The following is a 26,436-nucleotide window of genomic DNA, read 5'->3' as shown; positions in this document are numbered from 1 at the left end:
AGCGCTAATCTCTGAAAGACATCTCTGCCACAGTCAGCCTGCACTGTTCACTCCTGAAAGGAGCCAAAATGTCTTTAGGAAGAAGTATTCTCTGTGCCTTTATGGAACCGTAGAAATTTAAACAAGGAAGTCTAGGTACTGCGAGAGTTGTCCAGGGACTGAGATTAAATGTCACAGTAAGTATTTGCCAGTGATCTTGCAATCACCCTTTGTCACAGTCCATTAAGACCTCTCAAATTTACAGGCCAATATAATCTGTGAATTCAGCTTAATTTAACTTTTTCTTTTTTTGCACATAAGTGCATGGTTTAAGAACTACAGGTTATAAATTATGACATTTTATGGCTTGAATGGTGAATAAGTGAATTCATGGGATAGACTAGTCTGAGCAAAGGGGATTGAGCCCTGACACATTTGTTTAAGTCTTAAGTTCATGAAATAAAGTTTAATTCACAGAGTACATTCTCCTGAAAATTTGTGAAACCTAAATGGACCATGACACCCTTAACATGAGACAAAAGTTAAGGTATAAATAAATAAAGGACTTATGCAATCCAAATATTGGCATTGTAACTATTATTTCTGTACAACTGTCACTGAACTTAAGACAAACATGACTGTCTTCCCCCCAGCAGCTCCACAGGTATTTTCCCAAGCAGTTAGATATTTGGTTCTTGCCTCTATCAAGTCACCAGGATCCTGGTAAAGGACCATGTCTAAGGTCCAGCTCTTAAAAAGAGAAAAAATTTTAAAATCTTAGTCTTACTCACATCTTCCTGAAGAGAATCTCAGTTTAGGAACACATTTGTGTCCTAAAGGTCTCAGTATTCTTTTTCTGGGACTCTACTTGCATTCAGATTTACCCTCACTCCAGACGTTTGTTTTGGAATAGAACTTAAGCAGAGAGCTGTCTTTAACACTCCTTGTGCGGTATTACTACTTCTTTGGGAATGTCAGTGTCCTCTAGCATGGCTAAAGGGAGGTAACATTCTGTCCAGCTGTGCAATATCTATGCTGACACCAGCCCAGAGTTGCTTTCTGTCCTAATGAAGGAGGAGGTGTTCCTGTCTCAGCATCGATGACAGTCGTACAAACAAATCTTAAGTACAAGCAGATAGAATGATAATTGGTCATTTGTGGATGGCTTAAGGGATAAATAGTCCCCAGCTTTGACTGTGAGAGGGACTAGATCACATACCTCTAAAGAAATTTGCTGCAAAGCCTGCTTTATTGATGGTTGCATCAGATGCAAACTTCATCCATACTTTGTTTGAACTGGATTTGATGTCTTCTGGCTTCTCGTAGCCACAGAAGTGGCCGATCAGTGGGCTCTGTTCAGTGAGGCCATCTCGGATCTCCAGGTAGTCGTAGGAGCACGCATCATGCCATTCAATCTGCAACAGGAAAAGTGTGTGCCTCTACCTCACTAGGAAGAGTTCTTCCAGCCAGGCTAGTGACACAGTTAGACTTTGGCCACAGATCAGTTCCCCAAACAACTGGCTACAGCTAAGTACTTGCTGTGGCTGCCACTGAGCTCTTCTGCAGTTGAAACTGCATTCAAGCCTAGGCACATCTCAGTTCTGCTGCTACTTCATGGCTATCCTGCGGTGAAACCCAGCCCCTGATTATCTACAAACTGCTTTTGCATGAGAAGCTGTAAGAAACAGAGCAGAACTACAAACAAAAAGGTTCAAGGAATAGCTGTGGGGAGGTAGCAGTGTCAGCCCTTCACAAGACAAGCATGGTGAGTGTACACAAGCCACAGGAGCCTGTGGAATAGATGGGATTTATGCACCAATCAAGGTCCTGTCCACTCCTGTCTCTGACTTAGCATCTTAACAGAGGCTGATCACTGGCATGTAGCTAAGAGCGTAAGACATCCTATAACCAGTAGAGGAAAACTTCTTGTGAGCTCTTCAAAGCCTGTCTGCCATCTGGGAACACAATGTTTCTTTGGGGAGTCACATCCTGCAATCTAACAAGCCCCAGTGACACCAACAAGTGTATTTTGCCTGGATTGTGACCATTTACTTCCATTTGATCAGAGTGAAAATTTAAGGACTCATGAGTCTCTATTTAACATCATCAACACTTTTGAGTCCCTTCTAATTCTTTCTGTCTAGAGTAACAGTTTTTGAAAACTCAGCATATTTTAAACTTGGCTTCAAAATCTCTGAGCAAACGTTTGGTAAGGTAAATGATACTCTGAAACAGCCAAAAGATTTTTTTATTATTATTACTATGACTTTCTTATTCATTTTGAAGGATCTATAGAGGCAAAATAATATCTGTAATATAATATACAATGACATTTCTCACCTCAAAGGCTTGGAATGTGATTCCTATGTGAAAACCCTCAGAAACTGTGATCTTCCAGATACACTCTTTGGAAGGTCTGTAGTCGTCTGGGTAATTGGGAGATTGGATCTGACCAGCATCTTTGTGTATTTCTCCACCGCAAATAGCTTCATAAAAAAGAAACAGAGATTGCAAGTTTCTCTATAGGTAAAGGCTGCTCCATACGTACCTTTCTCATCAAATCTGTATCAGTATCGCTTGCTATACAAAAGCAACACACAAGTCATGGAAGTTTTTACAAATCTAACACTTCGTCTTAATGACAGTGTCTCCTATCTTGCTGTGCTCATGTCCTCAGAAGGTGAGCTCAGTGGGCCAGATAATTTTTATAAATTTCTGTTATTCATACTCCTGCTCACCTTCATATCTGCTTGAAACCTGCTACCAGCAGTAAGAACCAAGAAAAGGGGGGGGCTGGGGGGAGGGGGAGTTGCAAATCAAATCCAGCCACACGATGGCAATATTAACAAGCACAACTTGAGCTGTTCACCACCAGACCATCAGGCTGACTGCTGTGCATGAAAAATTCAGTTTTAGCGCCAAATGTAAGAATAAGTTTAAATACTAAAATAGAAAATTTAATGAAAATCTAGTTTAATACAAAGCTAGTAAAGACCTTGAAGACAACAGCAGCTCAGAAAAATTGTCTGCAAGACTATGTAGGCAATGAAAGTAAGATCACAGGCTAAAAGCTGTGTTACCCCATGATGCACAATGCACATCTACAAAATACATGAATGTTTTGGCTGTGCCTAAAGCCAAGGAAACAAAAAGCACCAGCAAAAAGTACACGAGAGATGGTACTGCAATGACACCTGCCAGATATCAACCATCCTCACCCTTGGCTTCTCCCCACAAGGCACTGCATTAGCAATTCAGATATGGGCTCCCTGTAGCGTCCTGCAAATTGCTTGCATTGGTTAACACTCTCTTGGTTTTGCATTGTAAGCTATTAATGTAACCGAGTTAAAAGCACTGCTTCATTAGCCCAGAGGTAACCTCTTTCTTACAGAATCAGTGCTAAAGCACCAGCAAAGAGTTGCACCCAAAAATTCAGCTGCAGAGCACAATTTAGGTTGCAATTTGAGTTCGTATATTCAGAGCTACAAGTGGTGCTTGAGAAAACCTCTGAAGGACCCTTTAAGAACTGTCTCCCTCCCCTAACAGAAAGAGGGCTACAAGAGCAGAGGACTTTTTTCTAAGAGCCATGAAACTGACAGCCAACAAATAATACCTTCTCTATCCACTGCAGAAGTTCACACTAACATACAGCTGGGCGTCAACTATACTTGGAAGAGCCTTGCTGCAAAATGGAAAGAACATCTGCTGGTGGAGCCTGAGAAGACAATAGTGATGGCAAACTCGGGGCTGTCAGCAGTGCTGTAGGGCAAAACCACCAACATCTTCCCTTCTTCAATCTTATGAATGAAAGGGAACAGAGTGACTGAATTAAGAGGACACTTTTGCTAAATAAACTGTCATTTAGTATCAAGTAATTCTACCATCACGTGGTTACATGCTTCCTCCTCTTTACTCCCAACTTCTGAAAACTTTAGAGCCAAGACTTGGAGGAATCCAAATCCAAAAATCAGTCCTCACCCACAGTTTCCAGAAAAGTTCAGATGCACTGTCACTAAAGCAAAAGACAGAGAAGCAGTGCTAAATGTGAGAGAGGCGTTCAAAAGCAAAAGAGGAACTAACAGCAACAGAGAAAGATTTTGGACAAAAATTAATAGAAAATTAAAGACTTATAGGCAATCCCTCCTGGAAACAAAAACTACCTTTATTGCCTAAGCACAGAAGTCACAAAACAGCTGAGCAAGACTTTGCAAAGGGCAAAAGAAACAAGCCATTGTCAGAGCTTGCTTAAGAGGGAAAAAGGGATTAAAGAAGATTTTTGGAAAATCTCCTATTTCAGTAAATAAATTATGGAGAGAGATGTAGATAATCTCACTACCTGCTATTCTGACAAGAGGAGGCTGAGATAAGAAAGGAACTGTGCAATGGGCCATTACTGTGTCTGTAGCACAAGCTGGCTTATACCAGTCATACTCTGTGCTTGCTGTCAGGCATAGCCATAGATTTCATAGCCTTCCAATGGGAAATTTCTTGCAGGAAATGGTTATATAAAAAGCCACTCCTGAAGAGGCAGGAAAATATGAACTTGGAGTTTGTTCAACCAGTAGATGTACATTCTGCCTTCAGTTGCTCTATTCAAAAGTCAAGTGAAGCAAGCTTGTATTTACTAAATCTTTAGGGATCTTTTATTAATCAACAGGAAATATGGGAAATTGTCAAGGGAAAACAAAGTCACTTTGCAAAGTGACTTTGGAATGCAGCCAGTGTAAAATTTTTTTCTTCCAATACCATTTAGCAATATGAAGGATGATGCCATCCACACTAATTTGATCACTTCTAATTCCAACAAACTACCATAAAGGGGGTGTTACAAACCACATGGTCCAGGCAACAGCTGCTTTTCAGGAGGGATGTTAAAAAAAAAAAAAAAACAACATCAGGCAAGATACCTCTGTCTCTGGGGCAACAATTCCTACAGAAACCAGATATTTCTCCTGTGAAACAGATTTGTTAGCCCCAAACTGCTGTGAAATCCTCATATGCTTTATTTGCACTTCCCCAACAGTCCCATGTTTGCTTTGCTTCCCTCTGTTAGTATCATTATTCATGAGTTTATGGCACACTTGGGCACTGGGCTTCCAGCATTATGCTTGTTCCTGTGGCTGAAGAAAGAAGATGATGCAATGCTGGTACCAATACAGTCAACCTCAATACTGTTGACAACACTGGTATTTCTAAGAAAAATGCCTGCTGCACAGAAAACAATGAAGGCTTTGAATATATTTTAGAATCATTGTTGCAAAAAAATAAGCATATATGGAAAACAGAAGTTACTGATTTGTAATGACTGTGGTACTATTGCTTCCCCTTCAAAGTGGTTTCATCATCTCAGTGCTATGCAAATTTCTAAAATACCTGACCTATAGAAGATCTGACATACTGATTTCCAACCTTCTGTGAGTAAAACATACAAGGGAGAAACAAAAGAACAATCTTTGCATCTGAGAAAACAATCAATCAATCAAACAAAAGACAATCTGTATTAAGTGATATAAAATGTATGATCCCAAACAGAACTTTGCCTGTTAAAATACTGAAAGAAACTCTTGCTCCACACAATGCTGCTTACAGGGGCAGGTTAGAGCAAACAGAACCTGGCCTAAGTATGGAAGCTATTGCTTTGTGTTGCCATCTTCTTGTGCCCCCCAAAATGTGATGATCTAATTGGAAAATCCATGTCTTGTCTACTGAAACAAGCCACAAAATCTGCCAATTCCCATAAAAACAAGAGCGTGGCTGTATCTAACTACACAGTGCAGCAGAACTCCTGCTGATCCCATAAAACCCCTGCATCCTGTTCTGTCTGCTCTGTACAATGTGACAGACTTCCAGCTAAGGGCTGTACCTTCATAGACCACAAAGAAGCCTTTGCCCAGGATGTTACTGCTGCTCCGGAACTCGATCCACAGCCTGCTGTCCGTGGAGATTACTGGTTCAGGAATCTTGTCACCGCAAAATCTACCTAGAAGGCAGGAAAGAGACAATGAAGATGTCTATGAACTCCTGAGGGACAGCACAGCATAACAGGCACCTGTGACTCTGGGAAGCAAAGAGTCTTGGCTTAAAGGAGTGTGCTTCTGTAAAACACCCTTTCATTCCCATAACTTGTGCTTTTGAATAAGTTTCTCTGTCCCCCCTCCATTAATTCATATTCTTTTCAATTATTAAGTGAATTAAAGTTCTCTTCAGCTAGGAGTAGAAGCCAGTAGTTACGGATGAAGCCTCTATTGCCCTGGTAAATTCAAAAGGGCTCTTGTCTTGGTCACATAATTCAGCAATTGAGCTGTCGTGGTGGGGAAGCATCACCCTGTCCTTCTAGAGATGTGGCATTAGAGAATGTCCTTTCCACCTGCTAAGCCTTCAGCACTTTGCATACAGGAGCAAATAGTCCAAGTCAAACCAAGGGCAGGACGTGGCCATGCTGATGAGAAAAAACCCCTTATTTCATTTTCTGCTCAACAAATCCCAGTTAAGCTTCTGCAGTCATTTAACTTCTTTCAAGAGAAAGAGACCAGGAGCCATCTTTCTCCATGATTCCCCCAGCTTTGAGCTCTTTGGCATGTACCAGCACTGGTAAACCCTCAAATTTTGCTAGTAAGAATGAATCCTGAAACAGAACAACTGCAGATAGCATTTGCAGCCCAGACAACCTCAGCAACCCCTATTTGGTTCTCCTCTATCTATTAAAGCCAGAAGCTCCTCACAGAAACAGAGCGAGCACCAAGTACACACTGACAGTCAGGGACCTGTGCTTGAGCTTGCACAGAGCAAACACGGTTTTACACTTCAGCTGACACCAGCAGGACTATACACTGAATTCAACATGGTCTTGGCACCCTGCCCAACTGAATCCCAGTCAGAATTTGACAGAGGCAGAGAGTAGCTCTTCAGGTTGAATTCAGTCAGAACAGTGGTGATAGGGATCCTGGCCTTCCAACACCAGGCAAAGGCACCTTTGAACAATTTCCACTGGGTAAAAACCTGGTTAATGCCTTAAGACAGGATCTTATTTCCCAGTAATTGGCTGGGAATGGCAGTTTCACTGACAGCTTTTTGTTTTTTGCAGAATCACCCATCCAAATATTATCTTGGACCCAGCTTTACTCAGCTACTATTGTGCCCCCAACCTGCCCAGTGCTGTTGAGGCAGTGTGACAGCCCTGCAGCATATCAATAGCATCTCCCACCTCCACTCCCAAAGGGGATGCTAAAAACAGCATCAGCACTGCAAAGCTCCTTCCTCTAGGGTCACTGAGCAACTTCCTCTTGGATTTAGACTTGGAGTTTAACAAGGGTGTCAAGAAGAGGAAACGCAGATGAGGAACAAGAATGAGCAAGCTCCTCAGAGTGTGATAAAGGACCCATTCATAAAAAGTTATACACCATTTAAAGGCTGGGTTTTCACACACTTCCCTGGGAAAATATGCAGCACACATGTATTTTTTCTCTCCACAAGAAGCCCATGCTTTCACAACTCACACTAATCCCCCTCCCCACCCCCTGCTGAATTGCCGTCTGCCTGCCTCTTCCGACCTAATTTCATGGGCTCAGCCCCATGCGGGAGCCATGGCCACTCATGCAGCGTCTCCTTCCAGATGGAAACGCTCCCAAGTCCACCTGCACTAGGGGGACAGGGAGGTGCTTGGCTTCTGAAGTACCTTTAAATTACTCAGCAGAAAAAAAACAAACGAGGAGCTAAGTTGCAGTTGCTGGAGCAATGTTACCTGATGCATATGCAGCAGAGAACAGCAATAAATGCTGCCAGCTCCAAAATAAGCAGTAAACAGTAAAACCAGCTGCCAACTACACTGAAAGGTAGGCCCAATGAAACCTGGGAAGCAGCATGGCTTCAGCCTCAGCACCTCACCTGGTACCAGGGCTAGGATGTCCAGTGGGGCCAAGGAGAGCACCCAAACCTCTCTAGACCTCTGACCCAACGCTGACTAGCCCAGTTCTGTTCTGCAGCATGGGATGCAGCCCCTCTAACACAGCTGGGGATGCTGCTCAACCCGATTGCTTCTTTCCTTTTAGGCAGAAGGGGCTGTTTACAGTGCCACATTTTACATGTTTGGGACACTGAGCTTAGGGGATGAGGTCAGGATCAGAGGCAATGGCAAAGTAGGTGGGACTCCTGAACCACTCAGGTTGACAGAAGGCCTGCAGGTATGATAGCAGGAGGCAGAGAAACAAGGAGGATACAGAGGAGCTGCACTTCCTAGAGATCTCTGGAAGCAGGAGCAGACTGGAGTCCTTGCACAATTTGACACTATAGGCATGGTCTAGCAAGTTCCCTGCTAGGAGTACAGAGGCTCAAAGTACAGAGTACTGTGTATTTGTAAACACAAATACATGAGAAATAATGGCTGGAGCTTGGGTCAGGAGTTGTGCAGCTGCTTCATTCTGACTGCCTGACAGTTCTTCCCTGGACTTAGGAAAAAGCAATAATAAAACTCCAGAGACGACATTTTTAGTCCCAGCCAGGGCCCTGGCTCACTTCCCTCCCCGCCTCATTTCTCAAGCTGGAAAAGGAAGGAATAAAGCCTTTGCAACCAAAAGGCTTGGAGCATGGATCATTTGGAGTGAGTACAGCACACCGACATCTCTGGATGGAGACACTAAGGGATGGTCAGTGCACTGGCTGGACCTAGGCTCCTTCCAAGTAAAGGAAAGTTTGTTTCTGTTTGTTTTCCCCAGCCACTCTCCAAAGCATCAAGAAGAACACACTAAATGCAATTAAAATGAAATAGCTACTCACCCAATAATGGAGCCTTCCTCCAGTAGCCATCACGCACCTCCACATAATCATACCAGCAAAGGCGACTTTTAAATAGGTCCATCGATGTGAAATTTAACATAATCTGAAAGGAGAGATTGCACATTTCTCTTTGGGGAGGGAGTTACTGTAAAGAGAAGACCCTACAGATTGTTTCATTTTTGCTATAGTGCTGCATAAGTGAAAATGCAGGCAAAGACAGTAGGGATGTGTGTGGGATTTGTACACCACCTTTTGTCAAAAAAGAAAGGCTTCTCAAAGTATTTTAATGAAACCATGACAGTACATGACAGCAGACAGCCCTTTACTATCAACTCTGTAATTCAAAGTCAATACCCCTCAGTTACTTAAACAAAAGCCCAGTTTGGATTTTTAAAATTAAAACCTAAATCTTTGGTTTTGAGTAATGTGAACATCACAGAGAAAGACATTGTCACAAACCACACATGTTCAGGGTCTATACCTGCATAAAAATGATACTTGCAAGAAATATCTGATTTTGCTAATTAGGTTCCACATTCTGACCATCAGACTCACCATCATCGTGATGCAAGTGCATTCAGTGGCTTTACCAAACAGAGCTTGGCATAAAAATGCTATTATTTTGGTCTCCTTCCTCTGTGAGATGGATCATGGGCCTTGGTCTGGGAGGTCACCTATGGAGGTCACTGTTGAAGTGTACTTGTATTTTTTCCTTGCAAGATTTGACCCATATATTCATTTACACCCATAATCTGCACATAGTCACAGAAATGTCTTTACTTTTTTCACATTTTTGCAGTATTCTGACTTTGGAGAGCAAAAGGAGATTCATCTGTTTCTATACAGATGAATTCTATAAGCCCAATATCTGTTCTCAGCTAACACCTCAGTGCAACAATTTGCACCAATCACTGCATTGGATTAAACAGGTAAATTGAAGCATTTAATCTGAAATCAATTCTTTATTTCCTTTTTTAACATTAGTGGTTCAGCATTTAGGTGCTGGGTCCTTCCCGACACAACTCTGAGGAGGCAGAGAAGCAAAGGGAGAGTTTATAGTACGATGGACACCACGAAACTCTCAGTGCCACTGTTTTCAAACCTGGACAGCTCTTGGCCCTCTTGCCCCAGCGATGCTCTCCCTGCAGCTGATGGCAGCAGCTCAGCATGGCATGGGACTGGGCTTGCAGGTGACACAACCAGGTCCTGGAGCCAGGCAGCTGCTGCAAAACGAACAAGCTCTGCGCTTCTTTGTCCGAGTCTGAGTCTTAAGCATGTCTTGAGGGTGATCCTCAGCAAAGTCACTCTGCCAAGGAGCTCCCAAGCTGGGCTGCTCATTCTTGCAGTCTGGTATGGTGTGAAAGGCCTGAGGGGCTGGTGTTACTGGATTAAGGAAATTTTGCATTTCTACAGGAAGATCAATAAAACAAAAGGAGCTGGGAGGAAAGTGGACAGGGTGGGTGATTGATGCGCAGCGGGGCTTGGTGTTTCAGGGCGGGAAGTGGAAGTTCCCTGACAGGGACATTATGCCTCTATGACAGGGGCAGGCCACGGATGTCACTCATGGCTCCTCAGCTCACTTCAGGACCCCAGACTGCAGCACATTTTATCTAACTCATCTGACTGGCTTTGGAGTGTGTGCTTGCCAAAGCTAACAGGTGGCAGGAAATGTCCAGGCAGGGGTTAGTCTCAAACTGAGAGGAGGATCAGAAGTCAACACATGGCCCAGATATGTGAGGGGCTCTGCTCCAGCATCACCACTTCTCTCCTCAAGAATGTGTGTTCTTGACTCCATCTCTCTCCTGAGTGGTGCTCAGGAGCATTTCCAGGCTCCACACACCAGGCATACAGAGATCTTCTGGCAGGTAGTAACACTGTCATCACAGGCAAAACCTCACATGAGGGAAGTGCAGAGTACACCTTGTGCTGCTGTGGCACCTACCTTCTCCCCTGGGGTCACTGAGATCCTCCAGACACAGTGGGAATAGGAGGGGTAGCCATTTGGAAAGCCAGGGGCTGAGAAATTACCTGATGAGTCTTGCAAGGTCTCTCCACAAGCTGCAGGAGAGGGGAAAAAAACCTGTCAAAAAGGAGTGACTCTGAAACACATCAGGGTCTACCAAACTGTCTGCTCATGGCTGCTGTGTGCAGGTCGGTGGCTGGTAGTCCAACAGTGCTCATTCATGGTACTGGCCAAAGGTCATTGACCAGCTGAGACCTTGCCAAAGGGGTGACGTGAAATTCGTCAGAATTTCTGGGATAGAAGATGATCAGTGCAAGGACACAGAGGAAACAGCTTCCAAAGAAGAACCCTTCTTCCTTCATCTTCTTTCCACATGCCAGCACTTTCAAGTTTCAGCTGAGGAATATCTCATTCACTAATCAAATGCAAAGTATTAACCCCACTCCACCTCACAACCCCACACTGCTACCAGCAAAACTGTTTTCCCTTCATTACAAGCTGCTCAATGAGGTTCTCCTTAGTTACCACTGTAAGTTGTCTTTTTTTGGCTTAAAACACCCTAACAAAAGCAGGGCAAGCCCCACCGCCCTCATGCTGTGGCTGCCCAGCACCTTCCTGGCCACTGTGCTGCACAGGACTACATATGAGCACAGCAGCCCATTGGTCTCCAACTTCCTGTTTTGCAGCCTGCTGCAGTTGATGAAATGTAGACCCCAGAGCGACTTTTGGGAAGCAAGGAATATGCACATGCATATGCTCCTTCAGGGAACTGCAACTTCCAACATCTGGAAAAGCTGTGACTACTGTAATTCTGCTCTCTGAGCCAGGATGACTGAGCTGGAACAAGGAGTGACCATCCACATCTGCAGAGCAGCTGGCTGGCTGGGTGGGAGGACCACAAATATCAAAGCTCCCATTTCCTTGAGACTGCCCACTAGACGCATCCAAATGTCAATTGCAAGGAGCAGGGACCTTGACTTGCCTGCTTCCCAGTTGTTTCTCCCATTTCATAACCAACTGATATTATAAAGCTGCCCTGGATCTGCAACTCTGTTTCATCAGACACAGTAAGGCAGCCCCCAAAAATCCCCGATGAAGCAGCAGTGCTTTGAAAGATCTGACAAGGCCTTCCCTTTCTCATGGAAGTACCAGGGGTTGTTCCTCTGCTTGATGCTATCACAAGCTAATTTTGCAGCCATGATTACATTTAGATGGGCGGGTTGGCAGTTGGAGATTAAGAGAGACTGATTCCATTGAAAAAGTTTAATATGTTCAAGCAGGGGAGAAGGAGTCACCTAGCCCAGAATTTCTTAATTTCCCTAAGGAAGTTTGATCCACAGCTTGACAGATCAGACTAGATGAACAAATGTGGGGACACAGAAAGGGGTTTTTAAATATTTTTTTTTAAATAAAGAGGGAATTCCAATCCATAACTCACCAGGATAAATAAATGTTCTTTTTCTCTGCTCAAAAATCTATTTAAACAAACATGAAATGATAAAGGGAGCTCCAAATCATGCGAAACACGCACAACATGACCATAGTGACACGAGATTATTGTCCTCGGCTGAACCACAGTGAAGGTTTCCAACAGCCCAGACTTAATTCTCCCAGAGTGCAATTACACAGCTACTGGCAAGACTCTGTAATTATGGAACAGGTAAGAATGATACCTTCAAATAAATACCTACTTTTATTCCCTTAATCTTGTCTAGCCTCTGTTTTCAGGTAGCCACCACTTCAAGGCATCGCTACTGTATCTACTTGCAAAGACTACGTTGCTGAAATATGCAAGGAGACCTATCTAACTCTCCGACCCTTGCAGAGGAAATCCCCAGACCCTGTGACAGGCTGGCCTTACAGCATGGAGGAAAGCGACTGCTTGCAGTGCAGGGGGAAGCACAACAGTGAGCAATGCATCTTTGTGGGTAGAGCACAACCTCTTGCAGAGCACTCTAAAAAGCAATATGACTGTACTCCACTTAGTAGCAAAGAAGCCAACAGGTCCAATAAGGCAATGGTTTGGTACTTCTGGGATCCAAGAAACTGAGCAGGTAGAAAGGAACAGAGGTGAAAAGCAAAGTAGAAAGGTGAATGCTTCAGAACTCATTTGTAAATGAAGCAGTTGAGTGATGGGCACTTGCAGCTCATCAGCTGGTTACTGGTACACTGCATCTTTTTGAAAATGCCCAGAGAACTGGAGGAGGTGATATAATGCAGGACCATTCTCAATTTACAGTTTAACCATTCCTGCACAATTAGCACAGCTACACAAGCCTTTTTCCTTTAGCACAGCACAAGACAGCAGGATAAGCTGTTTTAAAGCTTTTGTAGTGACTGCAGTCATCAAATCCTCAACTGTGCAGCCATAGCAAATTTAGCATTAACTACTATGTAGCAGACTGCATCTTGCCTTCCAGAAATTCCTTCAGCAAATTTCATTTGGTTCCACCTGGCCTGGCACTAACTTTAACCCAGCAGGTATAAGCTTTGGGGAATTAAGAGGAATTTGAAACAGCAGGGTTTTAGAATGGACAAGCTAAGTAAGCCCTAACTGTAGCAGCCACATGAACGCCAGTCTAATGAGCTGGAGAGTCCTGTTTCTTAAAACAGACACAGCAGTTGTTCTGGCTGATTTCAGTGCATACTTGTAACTCATCTTCCACCACACTAGCTCTATTTTTTTGGGATATATTATTAGGTATTCTCAGATGGAGACTCTCTTTCTAACAGGGAAGCCATCTGCCATTCAACTTCTGAATTATGTTGCTGCACTTTACCCTAAAATCCTTAGCTTGACTACTGAACATAAGCATAAGCGTCTTCATCCTAAAGTCTCGTTCAGACCCTGCTTGAACACACAGTTGAAGTCCTTTGGTTTTGAACTCCTTTGCTTTGTATTTTGCAGAGGAAGAAAACTTTTAAAGCCACAGATTCAAATGGCAGATGAAGATGTTAATGTCATTAAATATACTGCACTTCTTCTCCTCAGATGCAACCTGTGTATATATTTTGATGCAAAGAAAAAAAGAAAACCAAAGCAGAACAACAGGTATTTGAGAAAAATGTTTAGTAGGCCTAAATCTCTAATTATTTTGCTGCCAAATATGTTCTGAACTGCAATAACCTCTGCTAAAGCTTTGTGGGGAAAAAAAAGTAGGAAAAGTTCTACTTTGCAAATGGAAAACTTGAGACTCACAGAAGAGTCCTCATTTTAAAGAAAGTTGCTTTGTAGCTTTTAGTTAGTACCTCAGGCCAAAGTGGCTTTTCAGCTTGCCTTGAGAAATCTAACTCTGTAATTGATTCTTCCAGCTATGGGAATGAAAAGCCTGGTTGGATTAAGTCTGACTCAGTCAAAAAACATAGTGCAAAATAAATTAACCCCTAAACTAATCCGTGACATAATTTTGCAAGAACAACATTTTGTTCAACCAAAATCAATTTGAAGATAATGATGAGTGTAAAAAGAAAAATGTAATGATGAGGTAAAAAGCAAAAAAAGAAAAAAGGTTTATTAGAACTAATAGACCCAAAAGTTATACCACCCATTATAAGCTAAAAGCAATAATCCTTGAACATACAGACCCTGAAGCCCTCAGAATTAATTATGGACCCTTATGAATTCATACTTTCTGACCTCTTCTGCTGGATGCAGAAAAACAGTGGATTTGCACAGCAGCTATCCACCACTTTCCAGGGCCTCAGACGACCAGAAATCTTTCCAGCATTGTGCTAACTCCTAGTCCCCACTCTGTCTGTGGTCTTGTACATTGGTTTAATTTTCTACAAATACAGCCTACACTGGACCAATCTGAAGCCCTAAACCCAACAAGAATGTTGGCAAAATACTAACAGTAGACACATTTTTAGGCAAATTCACTTCTCCCCCACAGCTCCAGCCTAAAGCACTTGATAGTCCGTGTTTCCCAAGTCTCTCTCCTCAAAGGCATTGTTAAGATGCTCTTGAACTCCCATGCCTACCACATAAACCATGTGTCTATGATAAAGCAGGATCCATCTCCCCAGGCCATATTTACCTGGGCATTTGTACAACTTCCTTGCCTGAGCGATGTCTCCCTGGCTCAGGCGAATGCGCTGACCAATAGTTGGCCGGACCCCATTATCATCTCGACGGGGAAGGATGGTGTCAAGGAAAACTCCTCTAAAGGGAAGAGCAGAGAGACACAGAGCAGTGAAGCAGGGAAAGTGATGCAATGAACAGAAAGTAGTGCTGGCAGGCCTCCCACACCCATCCCCCTGGCCATATATCCCATGCTAACAAGCAAGAGTGGGGCAGCTTCTAGTAACTGCTAACTATCTCAGGACAGCCTTCTCACTACAGCAGACAGCTTCCAAATGTACAGGCAAGTCTGCCAAGCCAGAAAATTCCTCTTGGATAGCTCGAAACTGCTGCTGCCTCTGTTTGAGGTAGCACATTCCTTGCCATAAATCAGAAAAAGCAATGAAATATTCTTGCAGAAGGTTCATGGCACATCTGGCTCAGCAGGAGCACAGATCTGGCATTTAAGTCAAAGGAGCAGAGGGAAGGGGAATTTTCTCAGTAGCAGATGGGGTTGGGCTGGCAGTGACTGGGGCTGCCACAGACAAGAGGAAAAGATAATGTGCTCTACCTTTGTTCTGTATGAGTTTCCAAGCTAATAACTCTACTTGTCTCTGCCTCTTTTTACTTGCTACTATTTCTTCCATGTGCTTCACATTCAGGAGCTCTTTACTGCACTTCTGATCTCAGTCCAGTGAGGGATTTAAGCTCAGGCCTCACTTCTATCAAAATGCAGTCCATGCAGCCAAGCAAGAGCTTGCACGCAAGAGAGACCCCAAGGGAGCATTAGGACTGCAGGGAGGGAGGGAGGGAATCAGAAACCTGAATTCCAGGTTGGCAAAATCCAAGCTCTTGCAGCCAGGCTGTCCAGTCCACAGGAACCTTTCACTGCACCCCTGAATGCCAAACAGGCTTGGGGATGCCAAGGCTAACACCGAGCTTAACCTTCAGCATCAGCTTAGTGAAGCAGACTGCTCTTCATGAAGGACAGGATATAACTGTCCAGAGAGTCCAATGGGAAATCAGGGCAGAAGCAATAACTTTAGTGCTGCCTAGTCCAGAGGTGGTAAGGGAAAGGGGGAAATTGTTTTGTAAATATTCAAACTGAAGAAAGAAATAGAAGGAAAGGAATTTAATCTGTTTTGAAAACTGGAATCAGCTGTTGCATGGGAGATGTTGGGGTTTTTTCAGCAGTAGAAAAATTCCTGATCAGCACCAAAATCAGTACTTACAAGATGTGAGGTGAGTCCATCAAATATTGATTTATAAATTCAGTTTGGCATTCTACATGCCAGCTGCATGCCTTGGACTGGATTTATTTATGTCTTGAAAACAAATCCTCCAATTCCAGAAACACCACAAACGTAGAAACAGGTCAGTTTGCTCAAAGTAAATTTTCAAGCCTCCTCAGGAGTTCATAGAAGAACTCAGCATTTGGCAGGGACATACTTCTGTGGCCTCTGAAATGCTTTCTGCAGATCTCCAGGCTCAACCAGGGAAGAATTACAGAATTTAACAGAAAAACCACCATTTGCACATGCAAACTTTTGATTCTTTTTCCCATTCCAGCCCTCACAAATGCACACTCACAGCCCTCAGCTTTCTGCACATAGTGTATACCTCAGGCACTGCTCACACAACACAAACAACCCATAACTTCAAACTAGCCTTGTTATCTGCCAAACACATTTTCTTCCAGAAGGCTGTACTCTAGGCAGATTTTTGGTTTTGCTTTTTCCTCCAACTGAATTTTTTTCTCCTTTCACATGCATTGCTGAACATGACTCCCAGCTACAAAGCAGTAAGTAGTTTCTCTCATTTTGCCATCAAAGGAACCAAGAACAGGAGTCTGCTTGGCCCAAACCACACAAGTTCCAGAAGTCCCATACTGTCCACCTAAACACCATCTGCTTAAAAACACTTCGAGTGTAAAGTTGCACATTTGGTGAGTGTCTCTAAAAGTGCAAATATTTTAATAAACACCAAACAGACATCATTAAACAAAGCAGCTCAGGAAATCTAACACCGGAACCATTCTTGAGCAGCATATCTAAACTCTCCTCCCAGAGGTAGGAAAAGACCCATGGATCCTGGATGCCCCATTCTCTTGCTGTCCAGGCATGAGCAGAACATGCATTAGCTGCCCAATGCAGTGGTAAGTCAAGCACAACACCCCACCATTCCTACCAGCGAAGAGCAACAGAGTTTGAGAAGAGACTCACAAGAGTCCTTAGCATCCACACAGTACCCTGAGTGTGCAAAGTGCCATGCCAATGCTATGAAATTATCAACTGATTTAGCAAATGCTAAATATTCATGTCCCAATAGATAGGGTAAAAAATACAGGTGCTTAAACAACACTCAAGGAAGCAGATATTCAAGGCAGTTTAAGAACTGAGCTGCAGGCAGCTACCGTTTGTCCCAGTTCTGTATTTTTATCTCCATGTGCAGAAGAGAGATTACATGACTCTTCTTCACGCAGTAAAACCTTTGGAGGATATCTGTATGTCTTGTGCAGGATTAGGACAGTGCATTGCAAATACAAGATGTCCCTGGACATAGAGGCAGTGCTACCTACATTCTGATTTGAACACAAGCTTTGTAGAGGTCATGTTTGGTAACTCCAGACTGTGCTGCCATGTCTACTAGCAAGCTACCTAGTGAATTAAGGTAACCAGCTACTTGCTTAGGACTTTGTGGAGGTTTAAACTTTCTTCTTGCTAAGTTGCCATTTATGGTCTTGACCACTGTAAAAGAAATCATTTCATGATACAGCAACATCCAGGTTAGATTGCTGCCATGTCTGTAAGGAACCCATCAGGAAATAAAAGCCTGCAGCCACACTCTGCAAAACAGGCAAATTTCTGACACAGATGAGAACAGAAATTCCAATGGTAAAATCTTGTTCCTGCTGTCATTACAGTCTCTTGTGCCATACTCCTATTTCTATTAGCCACAGACACAAATGAGAGACATATTTTGCTATGAAATGGAAAGAAGGAGTGACTCTACACCAATTCTCAAAAGTATGACTAGCACACTAGCAAGACTCATCAAGTCTCAGAAAAGCTGTACCTTTCTGTCTTAGGTAAAAGTTTTGAATAAAAAGAGCCCAGGATTTATAGCAGCATTAGACCATGGCAAGCACCATATGATTTACTATTGTCAATATTGTCAGAAGTTAAAAACAAGGTTGTGCTAAGTGCCAGGTAAGAATTGCTACAAGAGAGTAAGTCACAGATGTGACTCTGTGTCCTTCCCCTGCTCACTCACACATCCCATCTCCACTGGTCAGGGGCTCACGCCATCTTATGTTGGCTTTCTGGTGTCTGCTAATGTATTAACACACCCAGTGCAGCCCTTCCCTTGCAGGGCCACGCAGGGACTCTCTCCCTTTCCTAGCCACTGATCTTAATGAAACTTGCTGGAACTTAATATCTTCATGGACTCTGTGCTTTTGTCACTTTGGGTTGCAGTTGGGCAGCACTCGCCAACCTCAGTGAGGTGGGAAGGATACATGCATACACCCACCAGTCTTTGTGGCTGGTCAATACACTGCTTCCTCAGGGAGCAGATGTCAAGACAGGTCTTGGCAAAGTAAAAGCCTATTCCCAGCACTGCTTATGTGTGGTGAGAGCACAATCAGCCCACAGAGGCACTTAGTGCTCAGTTCAATTACTGCACAAAGATTGCAACTGGGGTAAGGGTGGGTCACAGAGACAAAGGGCTTAAAGAAAACAGACTTTAAAATCCTATCGAGCACCAATTTAAATTTAGAAGGACTCTTGCCATTTTTATCCCATTTTGGCCCAGCAGTGCTCTGAAGGACCCTGGTTTTCAAGAGACACAGACTCAAAGGCATCCACAATATAAATGGCTGTAATAACTTAATCCTGCTTTTGTGCAAGACAATTCTAACCATTTAGAGTTTAGCAAATGCTGGAAGGGTCCAGCAGATGCCTCAAGGGAAGAAAAATTGTTTGCTTTGGGTATCTGATGCAAAGAAATCTCCGAAGGCTGCAAAACACCCTTGCCCAGACACCATCTCCTCCTGCCACAACAAGCAGCATTTCAGCATGTTTGGTAATTTTCCACTGGTTGATGTGAAGTCATCAAAACAAAAGCACAAAACAACAGGCTTGGCCCTTCAATACAAGTGGAGAGTAAGAAGATTAACAAAGTCCCAAAGACACCTTTAATTTTTGCAACAAAAATTTGCCAAGAGTGTAAATACTTCCACTGTACCTTCCAACCCCTTTACTCATAATATGTAGTGACAGAAAGCTCTTGGGAAAGAGCAATAGTAGGGTTTACGGAAGAAAACTTCTAATAATGCAGCAAAATGAAGCTGGTCATCCAGTTACTCTCATTCCAAATCCAGGACGTAACTATGTTTATATCACCTCTCTATCCAGTAGAGCAGCCTGGTCAGAAAGTGGGCTCCATCTGGAAGGATGAGATGGGAGTCAAGGACAAACAGCCTATGCAGAAACTGGCAGTTAGTTGCAGCAGCACTGATAACTCCTCCATGACAAAACCCAGTCACACAGAACCACATAGCTGCAGAGGCCATGATCGAAAGCTCATGCGTAAATGATTAAAAAAATACCCAAGTAATTAAAGATCACGATCTAGAGTTAAACTCTTCCTTGGCACAGCCACTAGAGACTCTGAAGGTAGTAGTATTGTGACTCCAAAGCATAAGCTGGACAACCAAGAGATTCAAAGCTTGATTTAGTGTTACCCAACTTGCACGTGGGCACATATGCACACAGATACCCATGTGCTGCCTGGAAAAGGCTGCAAAGAATGTTAACAAGGCTTTGGAAACTCTCTGAGATTATCAGGATTATTACTGAGTAAATACAGTGGAAAGGGGAAAACAGGAGCCCACCATACTACTCCCACTGTGCTTTTTCAAATATTTTTCAAGCCTTGCAATGCAGCAATAGATCAGAGATCCCTTTTTAGGCTCTATATATCCCACAGAGTCAACCACAATTACCAAAAATAGTCCTAAGGATGTGTAACCTGGAATTATCACCTGGAGAATGTGTTCCTAGCATAGTGCATGATGCTGTCGAAGTCATAGGTCTCTCCAAGTGAATTCACTTCCCCAGCTTCCATCTTTAAAAAGTTGTACTCCTGACCTGTGATGACAAACAAAACGGAAAAGAAAAAAATCACTGTAAGAGGAAAAAAAAAAAAAAGAAAAAAAGAAAAGAAGATGCCCTCTACCTCTGGGAGCCTAGAATGAAATGGATATGCTCCTGTGTTCCAACAATTCCAACTGGACATCCAAAATGTCTATTCATATAGCTATTTTGACCCTTATTCTAGACAAGAAGTAGCAATATTTCTTCTTCTCCATCTCAACTCACAGAGCACCAGCATCTTCCACAAGTGAAGCAAGAAAGGTTTCTACCCAGCCAAAACCCAGGAATAACCTGAAGTGTGATTTTACCTTGCTGTATGTTCTCTCTGATGATAGTGACATGCTGGTCCCTGTCAGGCCGTGTGTGCTCATGCCAGAAACCCACCACATGACCCAGCTCATGAGCCACAATACCAAACTTGTCACAGTTCTTTCCAATGGATATAGCCTGAGGGCCTCCTCCTCGGCGACCCACATAGGAGCAGCACCTGGAAAAGAAAACCCACAAACTCATGCAGCACTTCAGTGACTTGAGAAACTCTGAAACATAGGAACAGAGGATGGCATCTGGCAGGGTTCAGGACAGGCCAGCAGTTGCATACACTATACATGTATGTATACAGAAAACATAAAGAAAAAAGTGCGTATCTATAAACATGCATGTGTACACTTAAGTGTTATCCCAGGAAAAAAGAATCCAGAAAGGCTTAGCACCTTCTGACCAAATACTAAACTGTCCTAGCAACCCTCACTGAAAGAGACCAGCTGCATCTCTGTGGCAGATTCTCCAATGTAGCCACTGGTCTATTCTGGGCTAGGCTTACAGAGCCATGTGTCACTGAAAGGGCTGTTTGCAATACGGAGCTGCAGGGAGTGTGTGCATCACTTACCCACATGTTCTGTATGTGAACACAATGAAGCTCTCTTCATCAGTTCTCTCCACAAAGGTCACACAAGTGTGCTTCTCCCAGTGCCTCATTGCTTGCTTAAAGATAGCTCTTTGGGTTCCTGGAAAAGAAATCAAGATGAGCAAACAGTGAAGGGTTGGCTTTCAGGAAAATCTCTAAGGGACTTCATCTGGATATATGGGAACAGTCAACCTTTCAAACAGCCAATCTTATGCCTGTAGACACCTCTAGGACTCTGGGGCCCACTTCCAACTATAGCATTAATTTCCTGTATAATCTTTTCTCTCCTTGTGCTTGATGAATTAACTGCTCTAATAAAAAGGTAGCAAACTTTGCAGATTAAGTACGTCAATATTTGTGCACATAAAACACGTCAGCTCTCTAGGCACAGGCCATTCTGGCAGAGCTGCCAGGTGTTCTGATCTGAACACCAGCTACTAAGTGATGTGACAAATTTGCTCTGTCATCCCAAGACACCCAGGAATTTCATGAGTGCTACAGATGCTCCTCAAAACTAATGCAAAGCTATTGTCAGAAACCTAGAGTAGTTCTGTTCCTGCTCTTCCAACAGCAGAGAGGATTCTTTTCTGGAAACACAGGGGGTGAGCACAGCTCACAGGTGCTGGCCCCTAAAGGAAAGTGACTCAGTCACTCGATTATTTCTTGGACTCCAAAAGAACCATCTCACTGCGCACCTCAGCTTCAGGCTTCCACAGTGCACAATTCCTTGTGCAACGACATGCCCACCCTATCTCAGGAGACAGATTTCCAAGGGCCTGAGTCATTTGTGGGAGAACTCTGTTCCAGAGATTTCCCACACAATTTGAGACACAAACCCCGTAACTAACAGAAGACAGTGTTTTCACTACTGACCAGTGAAATTTCCTCCGATCACATAGGGAATGACGCCCCCTGGCCAGATCCTCTCAGCCCTGGATGTGGTTGCCCTGCGCACTCTGGGAGAGGAGTGTGTATCCATCCCAGACTCATCTTTATATTCCTTCCTCTTCGGGCTCCTTGCAAGCGTTGTGTTCTGCCTGCCGTCTGCAAGACAGAGTGGCAACACTGTTTAAATCCTCTTTAGTTCCACGTGCAGCCCTCAGGTAATACCCTGGAGCTTCAGAAAAAGATAAAAAGAAAAAGCAAGGTGTTAAACCAAACCACAAGTCATAGCCAGATGTGCCAGTGATTTTTTTGGGACTTTGAGACTGCTAATCTACAGAAAACTGACCCTTCTTATTTTGGAACCTCCATATGAACTGTGCCAAACCTGTTCTCCCATTAGGATATAAAAGCACATCCCTCCCTGTCTCTAGCCACTCACTCTCTGCAACAGCAACTTCACAAATAGGGACATAGTACTTAAACAAAGGGAACAGGAGGTGGGACTCAAACAAGCCTAGACCCATCCACTCATCTGCAGAGAATGGTTTGTTCTATCAGGAATAGCTTCACTCATTCGAGTTGGCCTTGGAAAAAGGTGACAGACTCCTAACTGAAATCTGTACTCAAGGCTGAAAAGTATTTGGTTTCACATACCAGGTCTTGGGTGGTTTGGAAATCTATAGATCAGACAGTCTCTGCTGGAGGAGGGATGCTCAGGATGGAAAAACAGAAGTGCAAATCTCCATCCATGCTGAATCTCTTATTTTAATGAAAAGGAGCAAAAATACAAAAGGGAAAGCAGAACACATCTCATTTCTTGTTGCAAAGGGTAGAGGAGGCCTGGTCGTGTGGTGTTTGGTGCTGGCCTTAAAATCTGCCAGAGGATTCATACAGGCTTCTAGGCAGACCCTGTACCATGCCCTACATCTGCGCTGCTGCTGCTCTGCTCAGATACTGGTTATACATACATGAGTTGCACTTTTAATGTGGTGTTAGTCTGACCCAGAGAAAATATCCTTTACTCAAAGCTTCCGAGTTGTTCATCCCCTGACTGATGTGCCATGGGCAGCTCAAACCTCAAAGCAGCCACAGTCCAGCTGGGCTTTACAAGCCTGTGTAAGGACTGTGTAGACACACCACTTGCTACATAAGCTCCCTGTATTGCACAGCCAACGCATCAGCTGGACTAGGGCAGAGGAGTAACTTCAGGGATTGCTGGCCTAAAGGGTCACACCAAGGTGAACATCCTTGTCACCTTGAAGAGCAGCACTGCTGAGGGTGGCTCCCCAGGGGACCACTGTGAAGCCCAAGAATACAGCAATTTGTATGTAAATCAGCAAGACCAGCCACAGCTTTGCTTTCCAAGTCAGGGACATGGGCTGCCAGGTTATTAAAAAGCACAGGTCCTGCTAAGACCAGGGGGGCTGCTGAGAGCCTCTTCTATTCATCCCTCCAGCTGAAGCACCAGTGAACAAACCACTACTGTCAAGGTTGAGGGGATCAATACAATGGGAAGGAAATTCAGGCAGTATAGGGGAATGAAAAGAATGAACTTTAAACCCTCCCTCCTGCTTCACCAGGTCAAGCCCTTCCTGCTGAATACCTTGCTCTGAGCTGCAAGACAAAGACGGGAATTTGCCTTTTATTCCTCTTACTCCTGAGCACCTCCTGGCATTTCAGAAGCTGCCCCATCCCCAAGCCAGCTGCTGGATCCTGGAAGGCTGATGCTCTGAGGCTGGGTGCTCTCTCAACAGAGGAGGAACCACTCTCCTGCTCTTTGCATACACCTGGTACTGCTGGTACCAGGTACTAGCACAGGCAATAGCATTATGAGGTCCACAGCTAGAAGAAGAGAGAGGGTCTCAAGACAGAAGTAGTCTTGTCTTCTATTCACAAATTGCTCCTGGGGCTGCCCAATAGCTCTGTGGATTTGCACATGGACAGCTCCTGACAGCAAACCCAAGTGAGGAGTTGTCTGCCCTGTGCTCTCCTGTGCCTGGTGCAGCAGCAGCTCTGCACAGGGGACTCTGGGTCCACACTTCTGTGCCACCAAGGCTTCCATTCCTTGCCAGCAACACACCCTCTTGGGCAAATTCTCCTCACCAGTCTTGCAACAGCTCTTGACTGCTCCTAACTCCTGCTATAGTTTTCTGCCTTTAACAACTGAAATTTGTTAAATTCTCCTCCCTGGAGAGGCCTGACACATCCTTCTATCAGGGCCTGCTTGTGGGTGGGGGTGAGCAGTTGCCTTTATATCACTTTGGATATTTTTCCCTCTTTCATTCACTTATTAAACTGTCTTTATCTCAATCAATGGGTTTTCTCACTCTTGCTTTTCCTGCTTTCTCACCTCTCCTGCTGGAGGAGGGGACTGGTGACTGGGTGCTTGGCTTCCAGCTGGGGTCAACCCGCCACATTATACACAGCAAACCCACCCTTTCAGAGAGTTCACCAACAGCAAAAAATGCCTGGGCAGGGCTGATGTCCCAGGCAGAGAGGTACACACATGTACACAACAAAAATATGTTTTTACAGAGTGTAAAAAAAATAAATAAAAAATACCCAAAGGTCTGGGTGGGGTACAACATTACCCTTTTTAACTGCTTTGTCACTGTGGTCAGTTGAAGTGGCATTCTCACTTGACACCTCTTCTCCCACGCCTCCTGCAAAGGAAAAAAGAGCAGAGACTCATCTCTGGTGAGCTGGTTGGCAGAGCTCTGATGTGGAAAGGACAGCAGCTACTAGTAATGTCAGCTGGGGGTCCGCTGGCCACAGAAACTGTCTGCTTTCCCTGTGCAGGGAACAGGGACTAAATGCCTGATAAAGCTAGGCACTTTTCCTGGATTTGTTCCTAGCCTACAATGACACCCTGCAACTCATTACCATACCACGCCTTAGTTTCTCCATTTGCTGAATAGGCAGAAAGTCTCTTCTAGGGAAGGCTAATTTCATGGAGATTTACTGAGAGCAGGAGCTGAATGAGCTGATCTCTGTAGAGGTATTGCAAGAGCAAGTTTCTGCAGTCTTGGTGGCAAGGTAAAGAATGAAGAGCACGGTAAACCACCACACGCAGAAAAGAATACACTGTTAGTCATTCGGCACTGCTGGATGCAGTGTGGACACTTCCAAGAGGGATGTCTCACTTTCAAGACAGCTGGACATCTTCCAGTCACTGAAGCAGTCTTGCTTCGCCAGCTGGAAAGCTCTCCTTTGCTCTGAAGCTGGCTACTATCAAATCCTTCTCCAGCCCGTCCAACGCGGCAAGGACAGGGGAAAAGGTATATCCCTGACACACTGGAGAAGGACTGAGAGGATGGTAACAAATCTCCAACATTATACTACTACAACTGATAAGAATATCAGAAAAATTATGATGAAAGATAGTTACAAAACAATTCAGAAGAAAATAAAATACCAAGACTCTCAGCTGGCTATAGGTTAGAGCTTCCTGGTCCAAGAGACACAGTAAATCAGGGGTTTGTCTCCCAAAGGAAGTGCCATAGTTTAACAGAGCTTGGCTGGACAAAAGCCACTAGATGTGTGAACAGGAACAAGCCTGATTCAACAAGATGGATTGCTCTGAACTCTATCACTCTTTTCCAGCTTCAGTGTCCCATCCTTAAGATTTCCCTTTGTTTTCTTTCATGCCCAGTCCTCTTCACTTCCTTAAGCCCAAGCTCAACAAAAGTTCCTCTTCTCAGTTTTACATCCCCAGGACTTCTCACACCCCCACCCCTGCAAAGTATGCTATTCTTCACACAGTATCTCATTCCATTTAAAGGAAACCCCAACTAGCCTTTCATCACCAGAATTATTAAGGCATGCGGTCTTTGCTGAGGCAAAGGATAATTTTGTGTTTCTAAATAAATGCAGCTTGCTTCCAGTCACAAACAGATTGCTTCTTAATTGAACTTGGGAGGTGAATTATATGGTGAATTAGGGAAAAAGCACAACTCTGTATTTAGTGAATTGTTCTCCTAAGAGGGAGCTGCATGAGATTGAATTGCAAATGATGGCACCAAACCCTAGAGCCGGGCCCCTCTCCTGTGCCCGAGCTGCTGACCTCTGCTGTGCCTCGGTGCCATTCGAGCGCACGGCTTTTCCAAGCTGTGAGCACATTCTTTCCCAGAGATCAGTGCAGGCCTTGGTTTCTTATGCAAAGAAGAGGTTTGAATAAACTAGTGTGACTAATGAAATCTACAACATCTTTGCATATTTTGTCTTATTGTAACTGATGAAAAGGGAGAGCACTACACAAAGGCCAGATATGGGGGTGCAGATACACCGGATATTTCAAACTCTAATCTCACTCATACAGACAGGGAGCACCCACAGCCTTGTGTCCCACAAGGGTGTTTTGGAATCAAACATGAGAACTTTAGAAGATTCTGTTCTGATTCACCTTGTTTTAGACATTTCCTATCGTCGTGATGCCTAAAGATATCCCAAAAATTGAAGTGACTTGACAGACATTTAGCCCTCTTCTGATTCTTTTCAAGAGAGGGCTAATGTAGGATCCCAGAAGAACTGATATGCCACTACCAATAAATAAGGAAGCCAAGAAATGCACCTTGTGTCTGGAAGCAGCTGCACATAGGTTGCAGGCAATGTGTAGGTCCTGTTGTCCCCTCAACACTCCTGAAGTTGTACCTCTCTGTTGGACTACTCTGTCACATCCAAAAGCAGAACATATTCCAGTGTTACTGCACCAGAG

General features: G+C 43.9%; 1 protein-coding gene across 1 annotated transcript in view; it reads right to left on the bottom strand.

Moving 5' to 3' along the window:
• Positions 1 to 26,436, bottom strand: part of TLL2 (tolloid like 2) — an 85,960-nt gene that overhangs the window by 13,967 nt on the left and 45,557 nt on the right. Inside the window, exons 3-13 of the mRNA XM_039554274.1 lie at positions 24,314 to 24,385; positions 21,711 to 21,881; positions 20,820 to 20,937; positions 20,239 to 20,417; positions 19,819 to 19,924; positions 14,752 to 14,876; positions 10,694 to 10,809; positions 8,752 to 8,854; positions 5,843 to 5,959; positions 2,320 to 2,465; positions 1,199 to 1,394 (exon numbers count right to left, since the gene is read on the bottom strand). Coding sequence (XP_039410208.1) covers positions 1,199 to 1,394; positions 2,320 to 2,465; positions 5,843 to 5,959; positions 8,752 to 8,854; positions 10,694 to 10,809; positions 14,752 to 14,876; positions 19,819 to 19,924; positions 20,239 to 20,417; positions 20,820 to 20,937; positions 21,711 to 21,881; positions 24,314 to 24,385 — 1,449 coding nt within the window. The remainder of the gene's footprint in view (positions 1 to 1,198; positions 1,395 to 2,319; positions 2,466 to 5,842; positions 5,960 to 8,751; positions 8,855 to 10,693; positions 10,810 to 14,751; positions 14,877 to 19,818; positions 19,925 to 20,238; positions 20,418 to 20,819; positions 20,938 to 21,710; positions 21,882 to 24,313; positions 24,386 to 26,436) is intronic.

The sequence above is a fragment of the Corvus cornix genome, chromosome 6 (assembly GCF_000738735.6).
Source record: "Corvus cornix cornix isolate S_Up_H32 chromosome 6, ASM73873v5, whole genome shotgun sequence".
NCBI lineage: Eukaryota > Metazoa > Chordata > Aves > Passeriformes > Corvidae > Corvus > Corvus cornix.
This window is presented reverse-complemented; position numbering and strand designations above follow the sequence as displayed.